Source organism: Anabrus simplex, chromosome 6 (genome assembly GCF_040414725.1).
Source record: "Anabrus simplex isolate iqAnaSimp1 chromosome 6, ASM4041472v1, whole genome shotgun sequence".
NCBI lineage: Eukaryota > Metazoa > Arthropoda > Insecta > Orthoptera > Tettigoniidae > Anabrus > Anabrus simplex.
The window spans coordinates 139,230,718-139,251,270 of record NC_090270.1 but is presented as its reverse complement, the minus strand read 5'-3'; the positions used below and the strand labels follow the sequence as shown (position 1 = coordinate 139,251,270).

The 20,553-nt window shown below is 37.5% G+C and overlaps 1 protein-coding gene across 4 annotated transcripts in view; it reads left to right on the top strand.

The window, feature by feature from the left end:
- The window catches only part of LOC136875564 (uncharacterized), a 47,176-nt gene extending 27,259 nt beyond the window's left edge, over nucleotides 1-19,917 (top strand). For 2 of the 4 annotated variants that reach the window (XR_011018410.1, XM_068228069.1), the window contains exons 2-4: nucleotides 7,026-7,112; nucleotides 16,711-16,827; nucleotides 18,841-19,917. Coding sequence is in view for 1 of the 4 variants with exons in the window: in XM_068228069.1 (XP_068084170.1) it covers nucleotides 7,026-7,112; nucleotides 16,711-16,827; nucleotides 18,841-18,928 (292 nt within the window). In the remaining 3 variants the exon portion in view is untranslated. Of the gene's footprint in view, nucleotides 1-7,025; nucleotides 7,113-14,096; nucleotides 14,364-16,710; nucleotides 16,828-18,840 lie in introns of all 4 variants that reach the window. The other 2 variants (XR_011018409.1, XR_010860471.2) reach the window with 2 other exon arrangements.
- The last annotated feature ends 636 nt before the right edge of the window (nucleotides 19,918-20,553 follow it).

Below are 20,553 nucleotides of genomic sequence, written 5' to 3'. Positions count from 1 at the left end.
CGTCGTTTTGCATTCGCGGCCTGATAGTAATGAACACTACTGGAAACTACCGCAGTAACCACGCTGTTTCTTTTCACCCCCACGCGCGCATACACATAACTCGTTGACATTAAATGATCGTCTCTTTATCACACATCGCTAGCCGCGGAAACCGGTTGTACAGTGCCTATGTGTAACATTCCTTGATCTCGGGAAATAGTAAAGAGAGAATGACATTCTATTATCTACAAAAATGTTTCTCATATCTGCAGAATGGCATCAAGACATGCGAGCCTTCGAATTCTTAGAAAGGCCACGGCTACTCAGTAGACGAGTTATAACGCGTCTGCTGTACCTGACGCTTTAAAATAAGTTTTATAGACAGCAGGAATATTTTTGTGATGGATCATCAAATTGTAAAGATACGTGGAATAGGTATTGCCGGCAAATTTTCAACGGGTTCTCGTCGATGTTATGATGTTCATTTTAAGTTAATGTTTACTAAACACTTGGAAATGTATAACTGTCAAGCCGCCAGAAAATACGGCATTGGCCTAACTAAAGCCAATATTCGGCGTTACCGTGAAGACAAAGATAGCTTAAAAATGCGTAGGTACTGCACAAAAAATGAATTCAGTGGCCCGCAACAAGGGTGCTTTAAAGAAGTCGAAGATGAAATTGAGGTATGTGCACAAAAATGCAAGGGCGGAATTGACATACCGCATTATAAATTTTCCAGCTAACTCATTCTTGTTTGCCAGCGTTTCGCCCCCGTGTGCTAGGCTGGGCTCATCAGTTGGTACCTAGCACACCTACCAAGATGCTGGCTAGTGCATACCGTGGAGGCCACTGCGTAGGCTAATTGTAGCCACCGGCAGTGCCAATGCACTATGAGAGACTGTCTCCTTATCAAAAATTGATGCCTGCTTGGCCATCAGCTGATATAGATGTTGATTCCCATAGGGAATCTGAAATATTTGTTCCGAATGAGTAAATTTATAATACCAATATAAATGGTACGTTATTGGACATTATAAATTTTCCAGCTAACTCATTTCTGTTTGCCAGCGTGTTTGTGCTAGGCTGAGCACACGGGGGCGAAACGCTGGCAAACAGGAATGAGTTAGCTGGAAAATTTATAATGTCCAATAACGTACCATTTATATTGGTATTATAAATTTACTCATTCGGAACAAATATTTCAGATTCCTATGGGAATCAACATCTATATCAATTGACATACCACGGCGCAATAAACTCGTTTGACTTTCAAAAGTCCGTAGCCGCTGAAGTTAGCAGAATCTGGCAAGCAAGACGTGCGTGTAGCGGCAGCCAGTTATATCTAATGCTGTTTTATAGTATAGCTGAGACGGGCAACCCGTACCCAGCGGCATTCAGTTCGGCAAATGTTTGATCCCCCTGGCCACTCACTGTCCTAGCAGGGGGTGATTTGACGGCAGTAGGCTTTAAAACGGAAGTTCGCATTCCCCTTCAGAAATCCTCACAGCTCTGTTGCCAATGTACCTCTTGTTAAATAGTCATCGGTCTCTTTTTTTCAGCTAAGACAATTCACACTTGCTTTGTTCGCTGTTTGAAAGTTTTGGATTATTTCTTTGCTTCGTTAATTAATATTCGTGAAGTGTGTTGCTTTTCACTTCACTTCATGCAGTAATGTGGAGGCCATGGGAATCACACCTGGAAATTATCGCATCAGAAAATCCTGAATTCAATTTGCCAGTGCACACAAACGATCTTCAACCGAGCACCAGTAACAGTGATATTCGACCGAGTAGTACTGGTTCCGTGTCCGCGAGTGATACTCAGCCGGGTAGCAGTGGTTCCGCGCCCGCGAGTGATATTCAGCCGGGTAGTAGTCGTTCTGCGGAGAAAAGAAAGAAGACTAAACTTTAAGTAAGCAAAGTCAACGGCTGGTATGTAACGCATACGAATAAGTTATGAAGAACAATGTTCGCAAGGGTTATATTTCTGAGACAGCTAAAATGTTGAAACTTAACAGGAAAACTATAAGTAAAATAGTAAAGAGGGGACCTACAACTTCAAAAAAGTATGATAATAATAGGGTTATCTTTAATAAAATTGATTTTTGCTGTGACTTGGTGAGACGCGAGGTATATACATTCTTTACCAAAGGTAAGTCACCAACTGTACAGGAACTGTTAAAACATTTGAAAAATGTGTGTGGCTTTCCTTATGAAAAAGCTACACTACAAGAGCTGTTGATAAAACTTGGGTTTTGTTTCCATATTCTGAGGAAAAAACACATTGTAATGGAATCTGCTAGAATAGTAGCTTGGCGATATAAATTAATACAGTCTCTGGAAGTTGCATTCCGAGGGGTGCAGAGTTGTCTGTCTAGATGAAACTTGGTACGATACTCATGACATTGTGAAGAAAGGGTGGGATGATGGAACTTGTAATTGCATACTGAAAGTGCCAACATCGCGAGGCAAGCGTATTTTGGTATTGCATGCTGGAGGCAGTGAGGGTTGGGTTGAGAATTGCCTTTATCGGCTAAAAACATTGGAGACTGCAAAGCTGATATCCATGACGAAATGACAGCTCAAGTTTTTGAAAACTGGTTTAGGTCTCATCTTCTACAGAACCTACCACGTGACCGAAAATGTGTAATTGTGATGGACAATGCAAGCTATTAAGGACATTAAGTTTATGGAGTACAATAACATTCCCGTGCCAAAACCTGTACCCATCAAGGCAGTTAAGTTGCAGGAAATCAAATCAGCCAATATCAGTAAAAGATGGGCTGTAGAGATCGCAGCCTCATGTGGACACGAAGTTGTGAGACTCCCTCCATATCACTGTATTTTAAACCCCACAGAAATGATCTGGTCTCAGCTGAAGGCGTATGTTAGGAAAAATAATGTTATGTCAACTTTGAGTGCTAGTGTGTCAACTTCTGTGTGAAGGAGCTGGAATGATCGGTCCTGAGAGGTGGTCTGCTTGTGTTCGAAGCACCATTAAGTCAGAAGAGAAGTACATTAAACAAGACACGGATAGTAACCAAGATAGATTTGTAATTCACCTAGCAGACAATGATGAATAGAGGTAAGGTTAATACTGCATTTGTTTTAAAAGTAGCTAAGTTTGCTGGCTATTTTTTGTCCGAACTACATACTCTGATATTTATTATTGTTATTATTGTTATTATTAATCTGCTTACCCTCCAGGGTTGGTTTTCCCCTCTGATTCAGCGAGGGATCCTACCTCTACCACCTCAAGGGCAGTGACCTGGAGCGTGAGACATTGGGTCGGGGGATATAACTGGGAGAATGACAAGTACCTCGCCCAGGCGGCCTCACCTGCTATGCGGAACAGGGGCCTTGGTGGGGGATGGGAAGATTGGAAAGGATAGGCAAGGAAGAGGGAAGGAAGCGGCTGTGGCTTTAAGTTAGGTACCGTCCTGGCATTTTCCTGGAGAAGGAAAACACGGAAAACCACTTCCAGGCAAATGCTGGGAATCGAACCCACCTCTACTCAGTTGACCTCCCGTGGCTGAGTGGACACCGTTCCAGCCCTCGTACCACTTTTCAAATTTCATGGCAGAGCTGGGAATCAAACCCGGGCCTCCGGGGGTGGCAGCTAATCACACTAACCACTACACCACAGAGGCGGACTATTATTATTATTATTATTATTATTATTATTATTATTATTCCGGTCCCTAGTTCGTGATTTTACTTTTCCTTTGCCGGGCGAGTTGGCCGTGCGAGTTCGCCGTGCGGTTAGGGGCGCGCAGCTGTGAGCTTGCATCGGGGAGATAATGGGTTCAAGCCCCACTGTCGGCAGCTCTGAAGATGGATCTCCGTGGTTTCCCACTTTCACACCAGGCAAATGCTAGGGAAGTACCTTAAGGCCACGGGCACTTCCTTCCCACTCCTAGGCCTTTCCTAGCCCATCGTCGCCATAACACCGATTTTAGCAGCAGTCTTTTGTTTTAACAAATTCCAAATCAGTTCAGTTGGATTAAGGTCACAATGGTATGGAGGGAGCCTTAAGACAGTAAACCCCTTTTGTTCTAACACTGTATCCACTCATATGCTGGTTTTGGCTTATTACGTGTTATAAGTTTCAAAAGTTCATCTAGTCTCCAAGTGGGATCACAATATATGTTACGCTGAGTAAGCCAGTCTACCATTTCAGCTTTACGAGATGCATTAGTGGGGGGTTTATTGATTTGCACAGTATGATAGGGCGCGTTATTGATAACTATGCTCTCAGGTGGAATATTTGGAATAAGTTTATCTTATACCCATTTCTGATAATTGCAGCTATTCATTTCATCATGATAATCTTGTGATTTGGATTTTGAGTCATAAATTAAATCTGCTCCCTCTATGAAACCCATTTTCCTTCGTGCGTGGACAATAGCTCATTGTCCTGGACTGTGATTCGTCATAACCCCTGCAACGTCTTCATGTTGCCAACATTTTTTTACAGTGTAGTGTGTATGAACCCATGTTTCATCCGTGTACACTACTGGTTTATTTGAACCCTTTGTGTTATTTCTTATAGCTCGTAAGTAGTCCGCACGTCTAGTAACAATGTCTGACCTTTCCACGAGGATAGTTCATTTATTTTTACACTTCCGGAAATAAAACCCCATTTCTTTTACAATTTTCCAGAAAGTTTCCTTTCCTCCCTTAAACTGTATTTCATATTTCACAAATACAAGCAGTTTCTGCAGTGTTCGAATTTTTCTTTTGTTCATAATACTCCACAAATTTTCTACGAATATGACATTTATCAAAGTCGTCTATAGAAATCACTTTTCTTTCAGACCGTTTTTTTTCGCGGTGGTGTAACCTTTTTACCAGTTTGGTCCGCCTTTTCAATGTCTCAAAATATTTCTTACGGTTTTTTAGACTTGCCAACCGTATGTGCTGCCCTTAAAATTGCTTTTTGAAGAGGTATAATTACTTTCTCTTTTTTTCTCTTGCTTACAAAACTGCATGACATTGTACATCATTTTCTTCTTTGCGGAATGAGTCCATTTTCCGCCCTTTTTCTGTTTCGGCGTTTATTATTATTATTATTATTATTATTCGTACTATGTACTATATGTTAAAGTATATCTACTCCACTATTCAACGAACAATAGTCTATTAACTGTTCTCACTTCCGTACGTGCGTACTTACGTACAAGGGTTCACTAATCTACAATGCACAATGCACGACCCAGCACGAATCATTCACTCACATGACATGCGATGAGGTTTCGCTGGCGACAAATGCACTTCTATCGCAGGTGTGTGACCGGGCAGAGCAGATTAGTTCAGATTTCTGCCACCGGCAACAATTCACTGGCTGGGTAATAAGCAATGATGACTTGTCATGCCAGTGAGCAAGTATCAACAATGCTGTAACTGTTGCTTCTACAGTTTACCCCGTCTTCCCACTAGATCTGATCAAGAGGGGCAGATAAGAAAGTCATCACGGTAGAATGCCCTGCACTATTTGGAATTTATAATACGTTTATGGGAGGAACAGATCTCATGGACGAGAATGTCAACAGATTCCGCGTGGCGATTAGGAGCAAAAAAATGGTGGTGGACAATTTTTTCCTGGATTTTAGATGTCAGTCTGCAAAATACTTGGTACCTCAGCAACATGTCACAGCCTAAAATGACGCAGCTCCAGTTCAAGCGGGAAGTGGTGCAATGTCAAATCCTACGTCACGGAGGCTAGGGGAGCAGGCCGCCCATCGCTTTCGTGTGCGGGGGAAGGTCGCGTACATGAAGTTGTACGGTACGACGGGCGAGACTACCTTGTGATGTATATCCCAGACAATAAGACCGTCTGCATATGAGAAATGCTCTAGCGTAGTATGTACAGCGTGTGTAAAGTGTGACATTAGGCTCTGCATAAGTTGCTTCATTCCGTTCCACACAAAGGGACATACAGATCAGTCTTCAGAGAAACCCACAGCAAATCACACCAGTAAACTGAAGAATCTGAATACCCTGTCAGTTTTCAATATAATTTTCTAATAAATATATTTATTTTGATTGCTATATATATAAGGTACGGTACTGTAAATTATGTCTTATTGTATATAAACTATTTTATTTTGTCTCTTAGTAAATAATCAACTCAACAATAACATCTTCTCCATGCTCACTGTCCTCTTATTTTCATTATTTTCTCGAAGAAAACATGTGATGGTACCATGCATACTACTTCAGCGCCTAGTGTTGCATATATGAAACACACTATATTTCCGAAACTAAACATGTTTGCTTCAAAATAGTGGATCTTCCTTGAATAATACCCTATCCTAAGAAGGTTTACTAAGTAAAACTGAACATTTCAAAAAATAAAAAATTGGGGCGTTCAAGGGTTAAATTGTCCACTCATATTGTTGGTTCTATTAAAACCCATACCTATTAAATTGTTCAAATTTTGACAAGGATTATGCAGATATTTGATAAGAACATAGGTGAATCAAAAACCACAAGCATCATAATATGCAAAGAAATTTAAGGGAATCTTCCTGAATGACTATAGATTGTTTGTGAATGTGTACATAATGAATGCAGGGAGAGAATTGTTAAATACCTGAAACATTAGCTGCTTCATCTCCTAGAACACTAAAATCTGTAGGCCATAACTCATTAATTTTATAGACAACATTGTTCGTAATAATTTGTTCGCATATGTCAATTTCATTTTGTATCTTTGGACTGAAATTGACATGTGGACAAATTATTACCAATAATGTTGTCTATAAAATTAACGAGTTATGGCCTACAGATTTGTGTTCTAGGAGATGAAGCTGCAAATGTTTCAGGTATTTAACAATTGTTTTGCTTCTAATTTGAACTATGTATTTGACAGGAATGTGCTGATGCTTCCATTAATGAATATTATGATGAGCTTGATCTGGCATTTATCATTCAATCTGTTCTTCTGCAGTTAAGATAATCTCAGTTCACAGGCAATTCCCATAAGTCATTAGGAAAAAGATGAATGTAATGTGTGTATTCTGAAGCTTGCTCCACCTTCCACAGCCTTGCCTCCCCTTCACTTCATAAGGCGGAAGGTTGCATCAGCTGTCGCTCCTCCAAGGACACAGTAGATTTGTCGCCAACAACAAGGTATGAAACCACTCTTTTAAACACTAGGTTTCCTTGTGCAGATTTAAAAAACACTATTAAAAGCAATCCCCCATTTTATTTCATTTAGGATTTCGGGGAAGCTCTTTTAATAATACAGTAGTATGACAGCAATCGGCTTCAGGGAACCTGCATAAACTGAATTCAACACACTTTTATAAAAATTAAAATAAACAACATTCGCCTTGGAAAGAGCTAATGAAGAGAACGTCCTTGTAAATAGTCACAAGAAGAAAATCTTACATAGTGGGGAAAAATGCTGGGAACAAAAACATTTTAAACTTCTGTTCATATGAATATAGTTTTAATATAGATTAAAAGAAATCAATCAATTTTCCTTCCCATTGCTTTTTAATTACTGTATATTAATATTTTAAATTCACATAATTTTAAGCAAAACAAGGTTTAAGATGTTTTAAGAAGATAATATCCTTTGTAATTTCACCTAAGTGTTGTAATATAGCTGAGGATGTTCCAAATGGAATGAAACATGTACTGTAAATTAATTGATTTGCTTAAAGCAAATATAAGTATCAAAAAGGTGGAAATTTACTGATATTCATTCCATGTAAATAAGATTAGATACAGGAAATGAAGCTGATTTCTTGCAATGGCTCTTAAGTCTGACCAAGCCATGTGTAATAGTTTTGGCTTGACAATGACTCAGGATGTTTTATATACTGTATATTGCATGCATTTTTCCCTGTACAATTTAGTCAAAGCATACAAAATACATTCTCATTTTACATTTAGCATTTGTATGTGAAAAAAAAAAATTCTGTTCTTTATGGTGATCAGGCCAATAAAACTGAAAACAGTCTGGCCCATCCAAATTAAACTTCTCATTGCTGAATATTACTTCGTTCCACTCTAAGGTCCAGGACATAGGTTCTCCAGCAAACTTCAATCTAGCCTCCTTATGAGCATTGTTTAAATGTGGTTTATGGAGCAGTTTTTTCTTGAATGAAAGGTTCTGCATCTTCAGCCAGGTCTAACTCATCTGGAAGTGACTGGAAACTGCACATCAGCCACAATTTGGGAGGAACACAAGCTGCTGACTTTTGCTTTACAGATAATCAAGCAGTTATCCAATGCTGACCAATTTCCTTGTTTGATTGTATTTGCCATATTGTTCATACTGTGCACCAGGGGCGGTTTCTCCATAAGGTTGCAGGTTTGCACTACCCTCATAAATTTTTTTTTTTTTTTTTTAGGTAAAGTTGTATAATTTGGATTACTCAACTACTGTATTTTCATTCAACAAGACAAACCTTTCAAGAGCTTGAAAGAGCTAATATTAACTACAGGGTACTTTACAAGCCGGTACTCTTAGATGTTCACTGCAGGAAGCGAAAAGTTTGCAGCGGGAAGTCAACCTAAGGTAGGATGAAACCTGGGCTGCTCGAGGTGTGCGCGGGGCTGCTAGAAGTGTGCTTCTGGGCTGCTAGAGGGGTGCGTGGGGAGAGGAAAAGATAGGCGTGGCTTCTTATACATTGCTTAAATGGAGGTTTATCAATCTGGCTCCTCCTACCACGGCCGACTGGGTCCCTCGCTGCGCTACAGAGCTAGCTAGAGTGAAGCGTCAAATCAGCCGTGCTCCTACGTAACCAACTACTAGCAAAGTCGCTAGAGACTGTTCCTGCTCAATGTGACATTGTTATAGAACAGGAGTGTCATCTAGTGACACCAGATGGAAGTTCATCTGCTGGACCACGGCCGGTTTGATCCCTCGCTGCCCTCCATAAGGAGCTAGGTAGAGCAGGACGGCTAGAGCGACGCATCAAGTCGGTCGTGGCTGGATATAAAACTAATGGCTCTAAATTTGAAAACAAACACCGCTATTTCTTTCAGTATAGTCGTGAGCTTTATGTGCGTACAAGCTAAGTAGCTTATTGATTTCATTGTGTAAACATTCGTGTCAGCATGTGTGTTATTATTATTGTGAGTTTTTCAGTTAGTGGTATTTTGCCAGATCATGAATTCGGTGCAGGAAAAATCCGTGGTGAAACGAATGGGTAGGCCCATGCGACGTTTAATTTCGAAACCAGATACATTACAAAAGGATATTTTTTCAATACCGGAATTAGGCTACCTCAAAGTGTTTTATTTCAATATGGTAAGAGTTTTTAAATGAAAAAATGTTAATGCGTTGTAGTAATATTCCTGAAAATAGAAATGTAAAATGTTTTTATTTTTAATAATAAAAATGTATTGTATCTAGATTTGAAAATTAGCCTGTAATCATATTATATCATTGGTAAAAATTGTGCACCACTCAACTTTTAAACCACCAGCCGCCACTGCTGTGCACCCAATTTGACAAAATTATAACAACTTGAATGCCCTAATTTCTTAGCAATTTGGTGATTAGACAGGCCCACTTCTTTGTAAGCCTTAATAGTTGCTTGCTCTTCACCTGAGAGGCTTTCCATGTGGCGTCATTACAAATGCTGTACGTGTGAACTATAAAATGTTTGCAGATACACTTCCAAGCTATAAATGTTCATTTATCACTAGGGTCCAGATTCATATGTCCTAAAAATTCCAAAAATATGCATGCACATATGCACTACAAATGTTGAAAATATGCACAGAAAATAAAACACAATTCTTACCGAACGCATTATTTAATTTTAACTCGGTGTTAAATTGATAAACATGTTTCATTCCTTGCAAAATAAAGTATGGCAGTAGGTTATAGACAGTTTTTCAATGTTTTCAGGAGTCAGACTTTCGGTTGTCGGACCGAATTAATTTATACGCTGAAAATGATCGTTTTACGTTGATGGACGTAACTGGGCAATACTTGTACACTGGCACTGACTATTCAGAACATTCTTCTGGCAAAGACAGCCTGATTCCACTTATGTAGTTGCTCATTGATTGAATATTCTTCAGTCTTGGGTTTAAGTCCAACACTGCATTGAGTTTGTTTTTAACTTTTCCCCCAGTTTCACCAGGAACACCATTTAAAGAACTAATGGTGTTTTGAATTAAGTGAAGGAATTCATGTATGGGTACACCGCGAGTTTCTACGCCCTTAATTGTCCTCAAAAGAGATGAATAATGCACTTGGATAAACTGATACCTTTATATACTGCTTCAGATTCAAATGCACGCTTTGCTTCATGAACACACGCAGTATGACTATTATCAATACTTTTAACTACATCTTTTACTTGATTAAAGTTCTCCTGGTAGAACAATTCTGTGGATAACAAAGTTCTCCATCTTGTGAGAACAGGTTTCGGCGGAAGAGAAATGTGGGCCGATGAGTTTTGTACAACTGTGCACAAGCTGATGCTTTTAGAAACAGTTTCTTCCCACTTGAAATTATTTTGTTGACAGATGGAATGAGGCTACGTATCTCTTCAGCAATATGATGCAATCCATGGGCCATACATCTGACATGGATGAGATTTGGAACAAATACTGAAAGAGACTAACCACCTTTCAAAATATATGAAGCTGCATCTGCAACTAAAAGACTCTTTGTAAAAATCTCTCCTATACACTAGGTCACAGAAGTTGCAAGATTTGTTAATGATCCCCTGCAACTATAGCATGGTTGGTTTTTTCTAGCACTTTGCACGAAAGTAAATGTGGTTTGCTGGGTTCTTCTGGACATAATTTACCTCTGTGAAGTTTGCAATGTATCGATCACACAAATTGGTTGTTCATCTACAGATATCCAGACAGTTCCCTCCTATGTTGGATCGTATCAAATCCATGACAGAAGCGTGCAGTGAAAGTAAATAGTTCTTCCTAAGAGCATCCTTTGATTAGCACCATACTTTTCAAGAAAGGAGCGTAGATGTGGATTATTTACGAATAATTTAGGCACCGGGATATTGATGCATACAAAAGCTTTACAAATATCTGCGGAAAATGTACTAACTTCACACCGCATTTTCATGTCGGTTAAAAGTAGCTGTTGTGTATTCTTACTGTTCTTTTTATCTGATATGTGAAGTTGCTTTTGAATGCTGTTCAATTTGAAATTTATCGTATTTTACACTCTTGTTGCACACTTGACAGTACACTACATCAGCCACTTGTATAGCCACTGTTATCTGATTCCACTGTTTAAAATGGAAAAAAAAGACTTAGAGTTCCTTATCTTTCGGTACTTTTATAGCTTAAGTTAACAGATGGATGCACTTGTTTAAGCAAACTTTGGGATGCTACTATAAGGAGAAAAGAATATCAGAAAGAAGGAAATAGCAGTTGTGAAAAATGCCTTTATCTACCTGCTTGTATTGTGACATTCAAAGCACTTTCCTTGAGCAGGGAAGGCTTCTCATGTTGCCAAATGATGTACAACATATAGAGTTCATTAGATTTTTCATTTCGTTCAGAAATCTTAATCACACATAAGAGAAAAATATATCTGTATATTCACTAACATCCAAAATATGCACTACCGCTCAAAATATGAATTTGCATTTTTAAAATATCCAGGCCTTATTTATCACTGATGCAAGCCAAACAGCAGACCTGCCTTTATATCAACTTCCACCCCCAGGACTGTCATTCTTTTGTGTAAGTACTATCATTAAAAGGTAAAATGAGAATGTATTTGGGGTCAATGACCTAGATGTTAGGCCTCATTAAACAAGCATCATCAATGAGAATGTATTTTGTATTCTTTGATCATGAACTATACGGGAAAAAATGTGGGAAATACTAAATGAACTTTTTCCCCACACAAAACAATGTGCCTTGATACTGATTTCCACCACTGTATCTTACTTTACAGTATTGACTTTGACATGGGAATAAGTGGGTTGTGTACATTTTGTATATTTTGTAAAAAAAAAAAAAGTCTTTAATATACATTTTATCTAGCATACTTTGCTAATAAACTTGTGATTCTATCAGGAAAGTGACAAACTGTGTTTAGATCAATTTGTAGCAGAATGCAAACTTTCATGTTAAGCAGACATTCTTGGATTAGGACACGTACAGTACTTCAAACAATAGCATATGTGAATTGTGGGAAGTCTTAGATAGTTGACTGCTTAACCAAGGATGCAAAGCACTTTACACACTGGCATGAACTATGGGACTGGTATTAACGGAATCAAGTTATTGTCTCCTTATTACATTACACATTAATTTCATATTAGAGCCTGTATTGTTATATATTAACTTGTGAAATCATTACATCAAATGTTCCACCTTTACAATACTGTGAATTGTCTTTATAGTTATGACTACATTAAAATATATTAATGAGACATGTTTCAAAGATATACCATTTCCATCTCTACAACTTTAAAACTTTACAAGCTAGAACAAAATGAAGTTAGGCCTACAGGGGTGTATACCACGCATGGTGGTCAGTTGGTGCCGTTAAATATTAAAATGTAAAATGCAAATGTCTGTCACAATGAATGCTAACCCCTTGACACTGACCTCTGTACGTCGTATAGACCTATTCTTCACATGCTGCCGACCACCATGCGTGGTATTGACCCCTGTAGGCCTAACTTCATTTTGTTCCAGCTTGTAAAATTTTAAAACAGAGATGGAAATGGTATATCTTTGAAGGAGAAGATATCTGCCTTCCTTGTATGTATTGTACCAGGAATGCTGGTCCGAGAAAAGTCTTCGCACTTTGAACTTTAATTCCGTGCTGCGCGCCGGCTCAACAGTGAGTGACAGCATGCAGTTCGTATGTGACGTGGAGCGAGTGACTTCACAGCTACCCCTCCTTGTGGCTGAGATTATATCAGCCAGAGAACATTCAAAATGTTCTATGCTTAATACCTTTTCTCAGGAGAATAATTAGATTATGGCAACAAAGAATCTCCAGTTCTACCACGTTTGATGTGAATCAAATGTAAACCAACGGAGGTATTCAATGTAATGAAATTGCTGTTATCTTAAAGATTTGAGTATATAAGGAGAACCATTTCTCAAGGCAGAACAGTGTCTTCTGTACCATGGTCGAACCCAGTCGGTCGGCTCGTGGGGATCGCGATGTTACTCTAAGTGATAATTCTTTGTCGAGTTCCAGACTTTAACTCCGTAGTGTCGAGTGCGGACTTATAAAATTTTTCTTCGACTTGTGAATGATAGAATTCTGTTCCAACTTAGAGCGATATAAATTGTACTTTGTCAACCTCTAAATATTTTTCAAGTGATTGATTATTCTGAATGAATGTTTAAGACTTGCAATTATTTTTTCCAAGTGCTCATAATTCAAAGTTAACATTGTAAACAGTGATAGGATTTTGAATAGTGTTTGCTCCTTACCAAGTGATTGAAATATTTTGAGAATTCTCATTGACAGAACTGTGCATTAAACTTAGAATTTCTTGTGTTGCAAACATTTGATTGAGTACAGAATTAACTTATACTTCATGACCGCGTCACTAGACTTACAATTTCAATGTGTAGCTGATTCTCTAAAACTGTAAATATTCATGTAGATGATACTGTAGACTGTGTATTTGAACTGCATTTTTCAACTTTATGAACATTCAAACTAAGGACTGTTGATAAACAGTCAATTTCATTTTTTTTTTCCATTAACATGCGTGAACAAGATTGCCTTCACAAGTGAAAGATTTTCATTTCAATCCAATCAGTGATCATATTTAAACTGTGTTAAGACTTAGAAATATTTCACGTGAAATTTCTTCAGATTGTCAAGTATCACAAACTTTAAGTGGCTGTTTATTTTATTAGGTCAATCTCATTGACATTAGACATAAAGTTTCTAGTGGCTATGAATTTCATTTCATTAACATTCAACTTAGCTTGTTTAATTTCCAAGTGTTAAAATTGGTGTGCGTGTTCGGTTTTATTGATATTCGGCCACGTAGAATTAATTTCAAATGATTGATAGAACACAGGATAGATTTCAGTGACATTCTACCATGTGATAATTCAATTATACAATTATGTGTTATAAACCTTGTTGAAACCATTACTACAGTATATGTCTTGTCTGTGCAGAAGCCGCTTTCCACATTAACACGTCCAAGGCTGAAATGTGTGCTTTCACATTCCTCATTTCGTGACCTGTTTTGACACCCTTACTTCTACACCGCATGGATCTTCTAGACATCGTATAGATCTTCTAGATCTTCAAGAACATCCAGAATTTCCACCAAGGGAGGAATTGTGGTTCCATGGTGCAGCAAGGGGAGGAGCAGCCGGAGTTCGACATGACTAGCTGTAGGACGAGAAAAGAGCACTTCCCAGTATTTCTTCTGTACAGAGGTGATCTGAAATTTGAATATTTGTTGATAAATTCAGTCTTTTTGAATCAAACTTTATTTCAATAAACCTCTCTTCCTCTATAAGCACTCCAGTTCAGTACTGTACATGCCCTGTGTTGAACCTTATGCTCTGCTAGCCCAAGTATGGCATTTACTGTTGCAATATGAATTAGTCCAAATTGGCATTTCCTATTTTTCTTTGAAATGACTCTTTCTGCTTGAGAGCATATTGACTTAAATTTCTGCACATTCTAGTGGTTGTATGCAACACTAAATTTCTGCATGTAGAATAATAGTATAAATAACAACTGTTTCACTGACATGCATTTCTATAATTCTTTTACCACCTTGAAACCTCTTAAAACTCATGGCTTAACACACTGTCACTTTAAAGTACAACATTGTGTGGTGCAGAAGCATGGCACGGTGCAGTTTGAATGAAAGGGAGGTATTTAAGTTTAAATAAGTCAGACTATAACAGCACTGCATCAGACCAAACTGAGTAAAGCAAGAGTGGATGCGTAACGTACCGAATGAGTGTGCATGGTAAGCAAGAACGAGTAATGGGCAATGAAATATGACAAAGTACATGTCCTCTTTCTCATGAACAAATTGTTAATCTGGGATTTTGCTAAATAAATCTCTAAATTATTGTTCCTGGTTCTTCTGCTCAAAGTTCTCAAGGCAACAATTACGATAGTTTTCATTGCAATGTGAAGCAACCTATGCAAATAAGATTGTTTCTTTCATTCTGTATAAAATGTGGAAGGTCTCTTCTCCATTAGTAGACTCTAAGGTAAATGTAAAGTTGAATGTGAACTACAATATTTTGAGAATCTATTGTAAATGTTTGAAAATAATCTGAGCTAAACTCTTGTAATTGAATTTTTAGAAACCTTTGCATTTTCTTAGTGTTGACACCTGAATCTCTTCTGACTGCTGGGTAAAGTGGCACTCAAATGTTCCCAGTCACTGAGGGGCCAAATAGATTACATTTCATCAAAAGTAGTTCAAATAACATCTAGTCTGAAAGGGGGACAAAACAAAAGTAATACACAGATATGAGTAGTGTTCAGTTGGTTTAGTGGTAGTGTTTGCTCCTGAACCCTCTTGCAATAGTATACAGTGGTTTCTTCCATGTACCATTTCCCTTAAAAACATTCAATTTTACTAATATTGTCTTCTCATTCATGTAACCCATGTCAGAGTATCATGATCTCATGTTTACTAACATGAAACCACTTCATCTTCTTGCATGCATTTAGATAATTGATAAATCATATGGTTTTGGCTATTGTGTGCTATATAGATTGTGAGTATCAAATGGTAGAGTAAACTGGAACTGGAAAGGTTTTAATTTTGTGGGGTAAAGTCACCACAGATCTTATACATGCCAACATCTTATGGCATGGATGTTAAATGGATTTTTTCTGCCTTTCAAAAATCCAACTACCTCTGATCTTAAGATCTAGAGGTAGACATACTACTACTGATCCACAGGGGTTTCAACCGTTTTTCATAATCTTTGTAGTTGTAGGGCTGTTGGGAAGGAGGCCATGACAGGAGCATGCAATGGGCATTGTAGCTTATTGGAGAAGAGTGATCTGACATGCATCTCAAATGACTGAGTATAATTTCTTTGATATCGTACAAGACAAGGTGAATCTGCCACCTGGGACAACCTTAAAAGCAGACAAAATGATAATTCATCACAAGCCTCATATTAGTTGTGACCTACACTATGAATTGGTATCTTAAGGTTGGGGCACTTTAGAAGTTTAATTTACAACAAACATGCTAATATGTCCTAAACTTGTATGAACTGTAAATATCATGTTCAGAGTTGTGTTCCAATAATAAAAATGAAGCCAGTCAGTTAGGAACAGTGATAATACGAGTTAGTGACCTAACAATATATTTCAGATTGTCGTGCCAATATCAGCGGACTTGCGTAGCAAACTTGACATTGTAAATTAGTGCATAATTTTCCCAAGTATGAATTTGGCTGGCATGCAACGTGTGATCAGTTACTCAGTTCAGTTGTTTTCTTTTCAAATGTCGATTCTGTGAACCTTTGTGATTCAACGAGGTGTTTGAGTCAAAGATTCGAGTGTCAATTTCATTAACATTTGACATATCCCACTTATAATAAAATAATGCAGTATTTAAAGCAAAAATTAATTTGACAGTGATATAAGTGAGTTGAATACCATATGGGGGACTTTTGTGCTTGTCACACCCCATCTCTCAGTATTCTCATGTGAGATTGAACTCTGCAATGTGTGCACCTACAAATTTGAGAATTTCCATATGGATCCATGATGATATTTATCACTTGCAAATTCTAGAATGTCGAACTTTGCATCGAGGACGTGCGTGGTCCCTGTCCAGACAGAGCCGAGTAACCATCCTGTAGTCTGGAGATTCCAGCCTGCTAAAATGCATCAACTCAACTTGTGTAAAAGGTGATATGAATTTGTTTCCAATGAACAATAAACCAAGATTTTCAAAAGAATATAAATTCAATGAACTAATACCCCTCTCTCTACCAACTCCAATGCTTATGTACCACCCCCTTAGAAATATTCCATGCTCTTCAAGCTAGTATCTGCAGCTAGACATGTCTTCCTGGTACGATATATATGTAGTATATAGTACCGCATGTCCCAGAAGGAATGGTCAATATTCAGGGATATAAGAATGATCATTTGAAGCCAACTTCATATGGAAAAATGCTCTTCTGAATGTTTTCAGAGATGGAACACATTTAATGTAATTTGTTTTTGTACTAGTGGCACGCACGTGTCTCACCCACCCAACCTCTTTCATGTTCATGTTAGCCCAACCTACCTTTCAGCCTCTTTGTTCAAGATGTCTTTCTGCCATAAAACTAACCTGTTGAATGCACAGATGTCCATGGTTTTTCTGTGAGTGAATTAGTGTGAGGGATTGAGTGTATCAGAGAGAACCATTGTTGAACTCTGTACATGGACTGGCTAAAATGCCACACGTCTGCACTAATGAAGAATATGCAGATATGGTGTATGTTGATGGCTTCTGCAATGGCAGTGGTCCTGCTGCTGTCGAGGAATACTGTCGGCACTTTTTGACTCCTCGAATTCCTGATTGTACAGTGTTTATCAGAGTTTGGAGCACGTTGCATGGAACAGGTATTCTTACAAGTTCCCATTTTTCTTCTAAATGTGTAGTTAAACAGCCTGCCCAGTCAACATAGGTCAACACATCATTGAAATGGGGCAGCATAGTCCTACCAGCACACGGCCCTAAAACAAATGTACATTAAATGCGTTCTGTCTCAAACCATTTGGAATAGGGCATACATTCATATGAAGTCTTTTTGCTTCAAATGATTGTTCCTGTCATATCTGTGAATATTGACCATTCATCCTGGGATACCCTTTCTATATACTAATACTCTGGGGAACACTACGCTTACTTTTAACCCAGAATGTTATTTCAAAGGATTTTTCTGGCAGGATAACTGTCTGGTGGACCAAGCTGAAGTCATCAGTGTTTGGAGGAAGCCCAAGATCATGTCTCTGAAGTCATTGGACCTGAATGTCTCTGAGAATGTATGGGTGATGTTTAAACAAGAGGTTCAGCACCCAGGTGGTATCCTGTTGAGGAATGCAGATGAGGGTTATTTTTGTAAGTTGGGCTCCATGCCATGGAGAATCCAAAAAATGTGTACAAAGTATTTGGATTGTATGCCTGTTTTGTTTCCTGTTCATTTTGTGGAAAAGTTCATCAAATTCTTGATGTTCTTTAATGTTCCTTTCCTCTGTCCTGGAGTAGGTAAGGTCTAAAACTAGCCCACAGGTTGTGAAGTGCAAATATTTGTTCATTTTTTTACATTGCAGTCAGGATAGCCGTGACTGCAAGCACATTGCTTGTAACAGTACTAAAATAATTTAGAGTTGGGTTTGAATGTGTGTCGTATGTGAAACTCTTCAGATGTCTGAGCCATGGAGATACTTGACAAAGATAACCACATTTCTCTAACATGTCCAGGCCAGTTTAATATTAACTTTGAAATGTTTGGTAGCATGTTCATGTAATTCTTGTCTCTGACAAAATTTTGTATAATGTTGGTGAGAATTTCTCCCAGGAACTTTGTGACTGCTGAAACATCTTGTAACATGCTGTGTGGGATTTTACTCTTGCTGCTAAATAGATAGGCCATTACTTATTTCTGGTACTGTACATTTGTGCACAAAAATTTCCCATTGCAGAAGATTCCTAATCTTCTTTGAAATGGGATGAACTATTTTCTGAATTCCTGTTTGTTCTAAAAATGTATTAAAATATTTTGCTGCTGGCCAGTTTTTGTGCACTAGTGTACATATAATTTTTTACTGAATATATTTTACAGACATCCTTTGCCAGTATTTTTCTCTCCCTCCTAAAAAAATATTTATAATGCCTAGCATATAACTAATTTTTTTTTCTGTTTCCAGGAAAAATGACATGGGCTTGCACTATCCATCAACACCAGTATCAAAGCACAGATCTTTCATTGGAAGAGTTGATAAACTAGTGTACTAATTTGCTAAGAAATGTGTTCGTTCTTTTTGTGTGTCCTCATACCTTAGCAATTTTTTCTTGTTCAGTGTGCTGTTAAAATGCATGAAGGTTCTGTACTGCTAGGACTGCTATGAACTGGTTCTTAAGTTTCTTTTTGGCTAAATGGTGTTATTCTTTATTGAAACTAATGCTTACAATTAAGCAGTAAAGGCATTTGTATAGCACATTCTATACACCTATTTTATCTTATTGAACATATTGTGCTTTCCTTTTTTTTGTATTATCTGTGTTTTTATGCAGTATGTAGAGATTAAGCTATAATTTAACACTTGTGGCATGTTTGCAAGGAATGGTCAGTTTTTTAATGGTTTCTGATAAGAGGTAGATCTGGCACTTCTGCATGGGCTTATTTTTGGTCTGCAGAATGGTTTAAAAGTTGTCAATTGCAGGATATTCAGCTGGTAACTTCATTGTAGAATGCCAAGTTTGCTCTTTAATAATTCTAGTGTACCCTCCACCCTTCTTCCCTACTAGTCTAGGTCACTGGGCACACTGGTGCTAGTTTGAGACCTTTGGTTTAATTGCCTTTATATTTTGTAAATATTGTAATTATAATTTTATTGGTTAGGATAACTTGTGTGCTAGTATACAGATAATGTTTCACTGAATATATTCAGCTTGTGCTTATGTGTGTATATAATTGCATCTTTTGGTGTTCAATTATTTCATATTTATGTATAAGAACTTTTGTCTTCGACTTATTACCATTTTCTTTGTGGCATAATTTCTCATTATGTGATTCAGTTGTTAAAAAAAAAGGGTTTGTGATTAAAATGGCTGTACATTTAAAAAATTGTCTTTTATTTCTTGTGAAGATATCATTACATTATCAAATATCTTGAAATATTAGTATTTCCATGTAATCTATGTAACAAGCCTGATTGAAAAATAAATTTAACTTAAATTATAACATTGTGTATTATGAGAAATCTTGCCTTACAATAATCCTGCACATTCCTTTATATCTCTATACAAGGTAGTTATTAAAAAAAAAATTACATTTTGGACTTTTTTTTTTCATTTACATTTAATTTTGTTAACAATATTTACAAAATTTAAAAAAGCAGCAAAATTTTAAAAACTGAAAACTTGTAAAGAAGGAAAATCCAATTTTGCTGTACAAATACTAAAAAATAAAGTAAAATGCAAAAAATTTCCTTTATTTTGGCAGAAAAACTGCTTAAAAATATACCCTAAGTCCAACACCTCATTTCACGTGTCCAGGTCCAGCGTCGAAACTTCTATGAATCTCGGAGTTTCCTGTTCAAAAAAAATTTATTTTTACAAAAGTAATTAAATATGTAATTACTTCCAAAGTAGGAAAGATAACAAGAAGCAATTATAATGCAATAAGGTCAAGACAGAATAACAAGCTTTTCTCAATCACTAGGTCTATCAGCCAAAAATTCAGGAGACTTTGTTTACATTTTGGACTTAGTTTATTTTCATTAAGAACACACAATTTTTCTTCTACCAAGCCCACCTGCACTTCTTCAAACTGCATTATTTATGCTCAATGTTATCTTTCCTACACCCATTTTTCTTCACAAAACTTCACTGCTGACACACAGGGAAAAATAAAATTG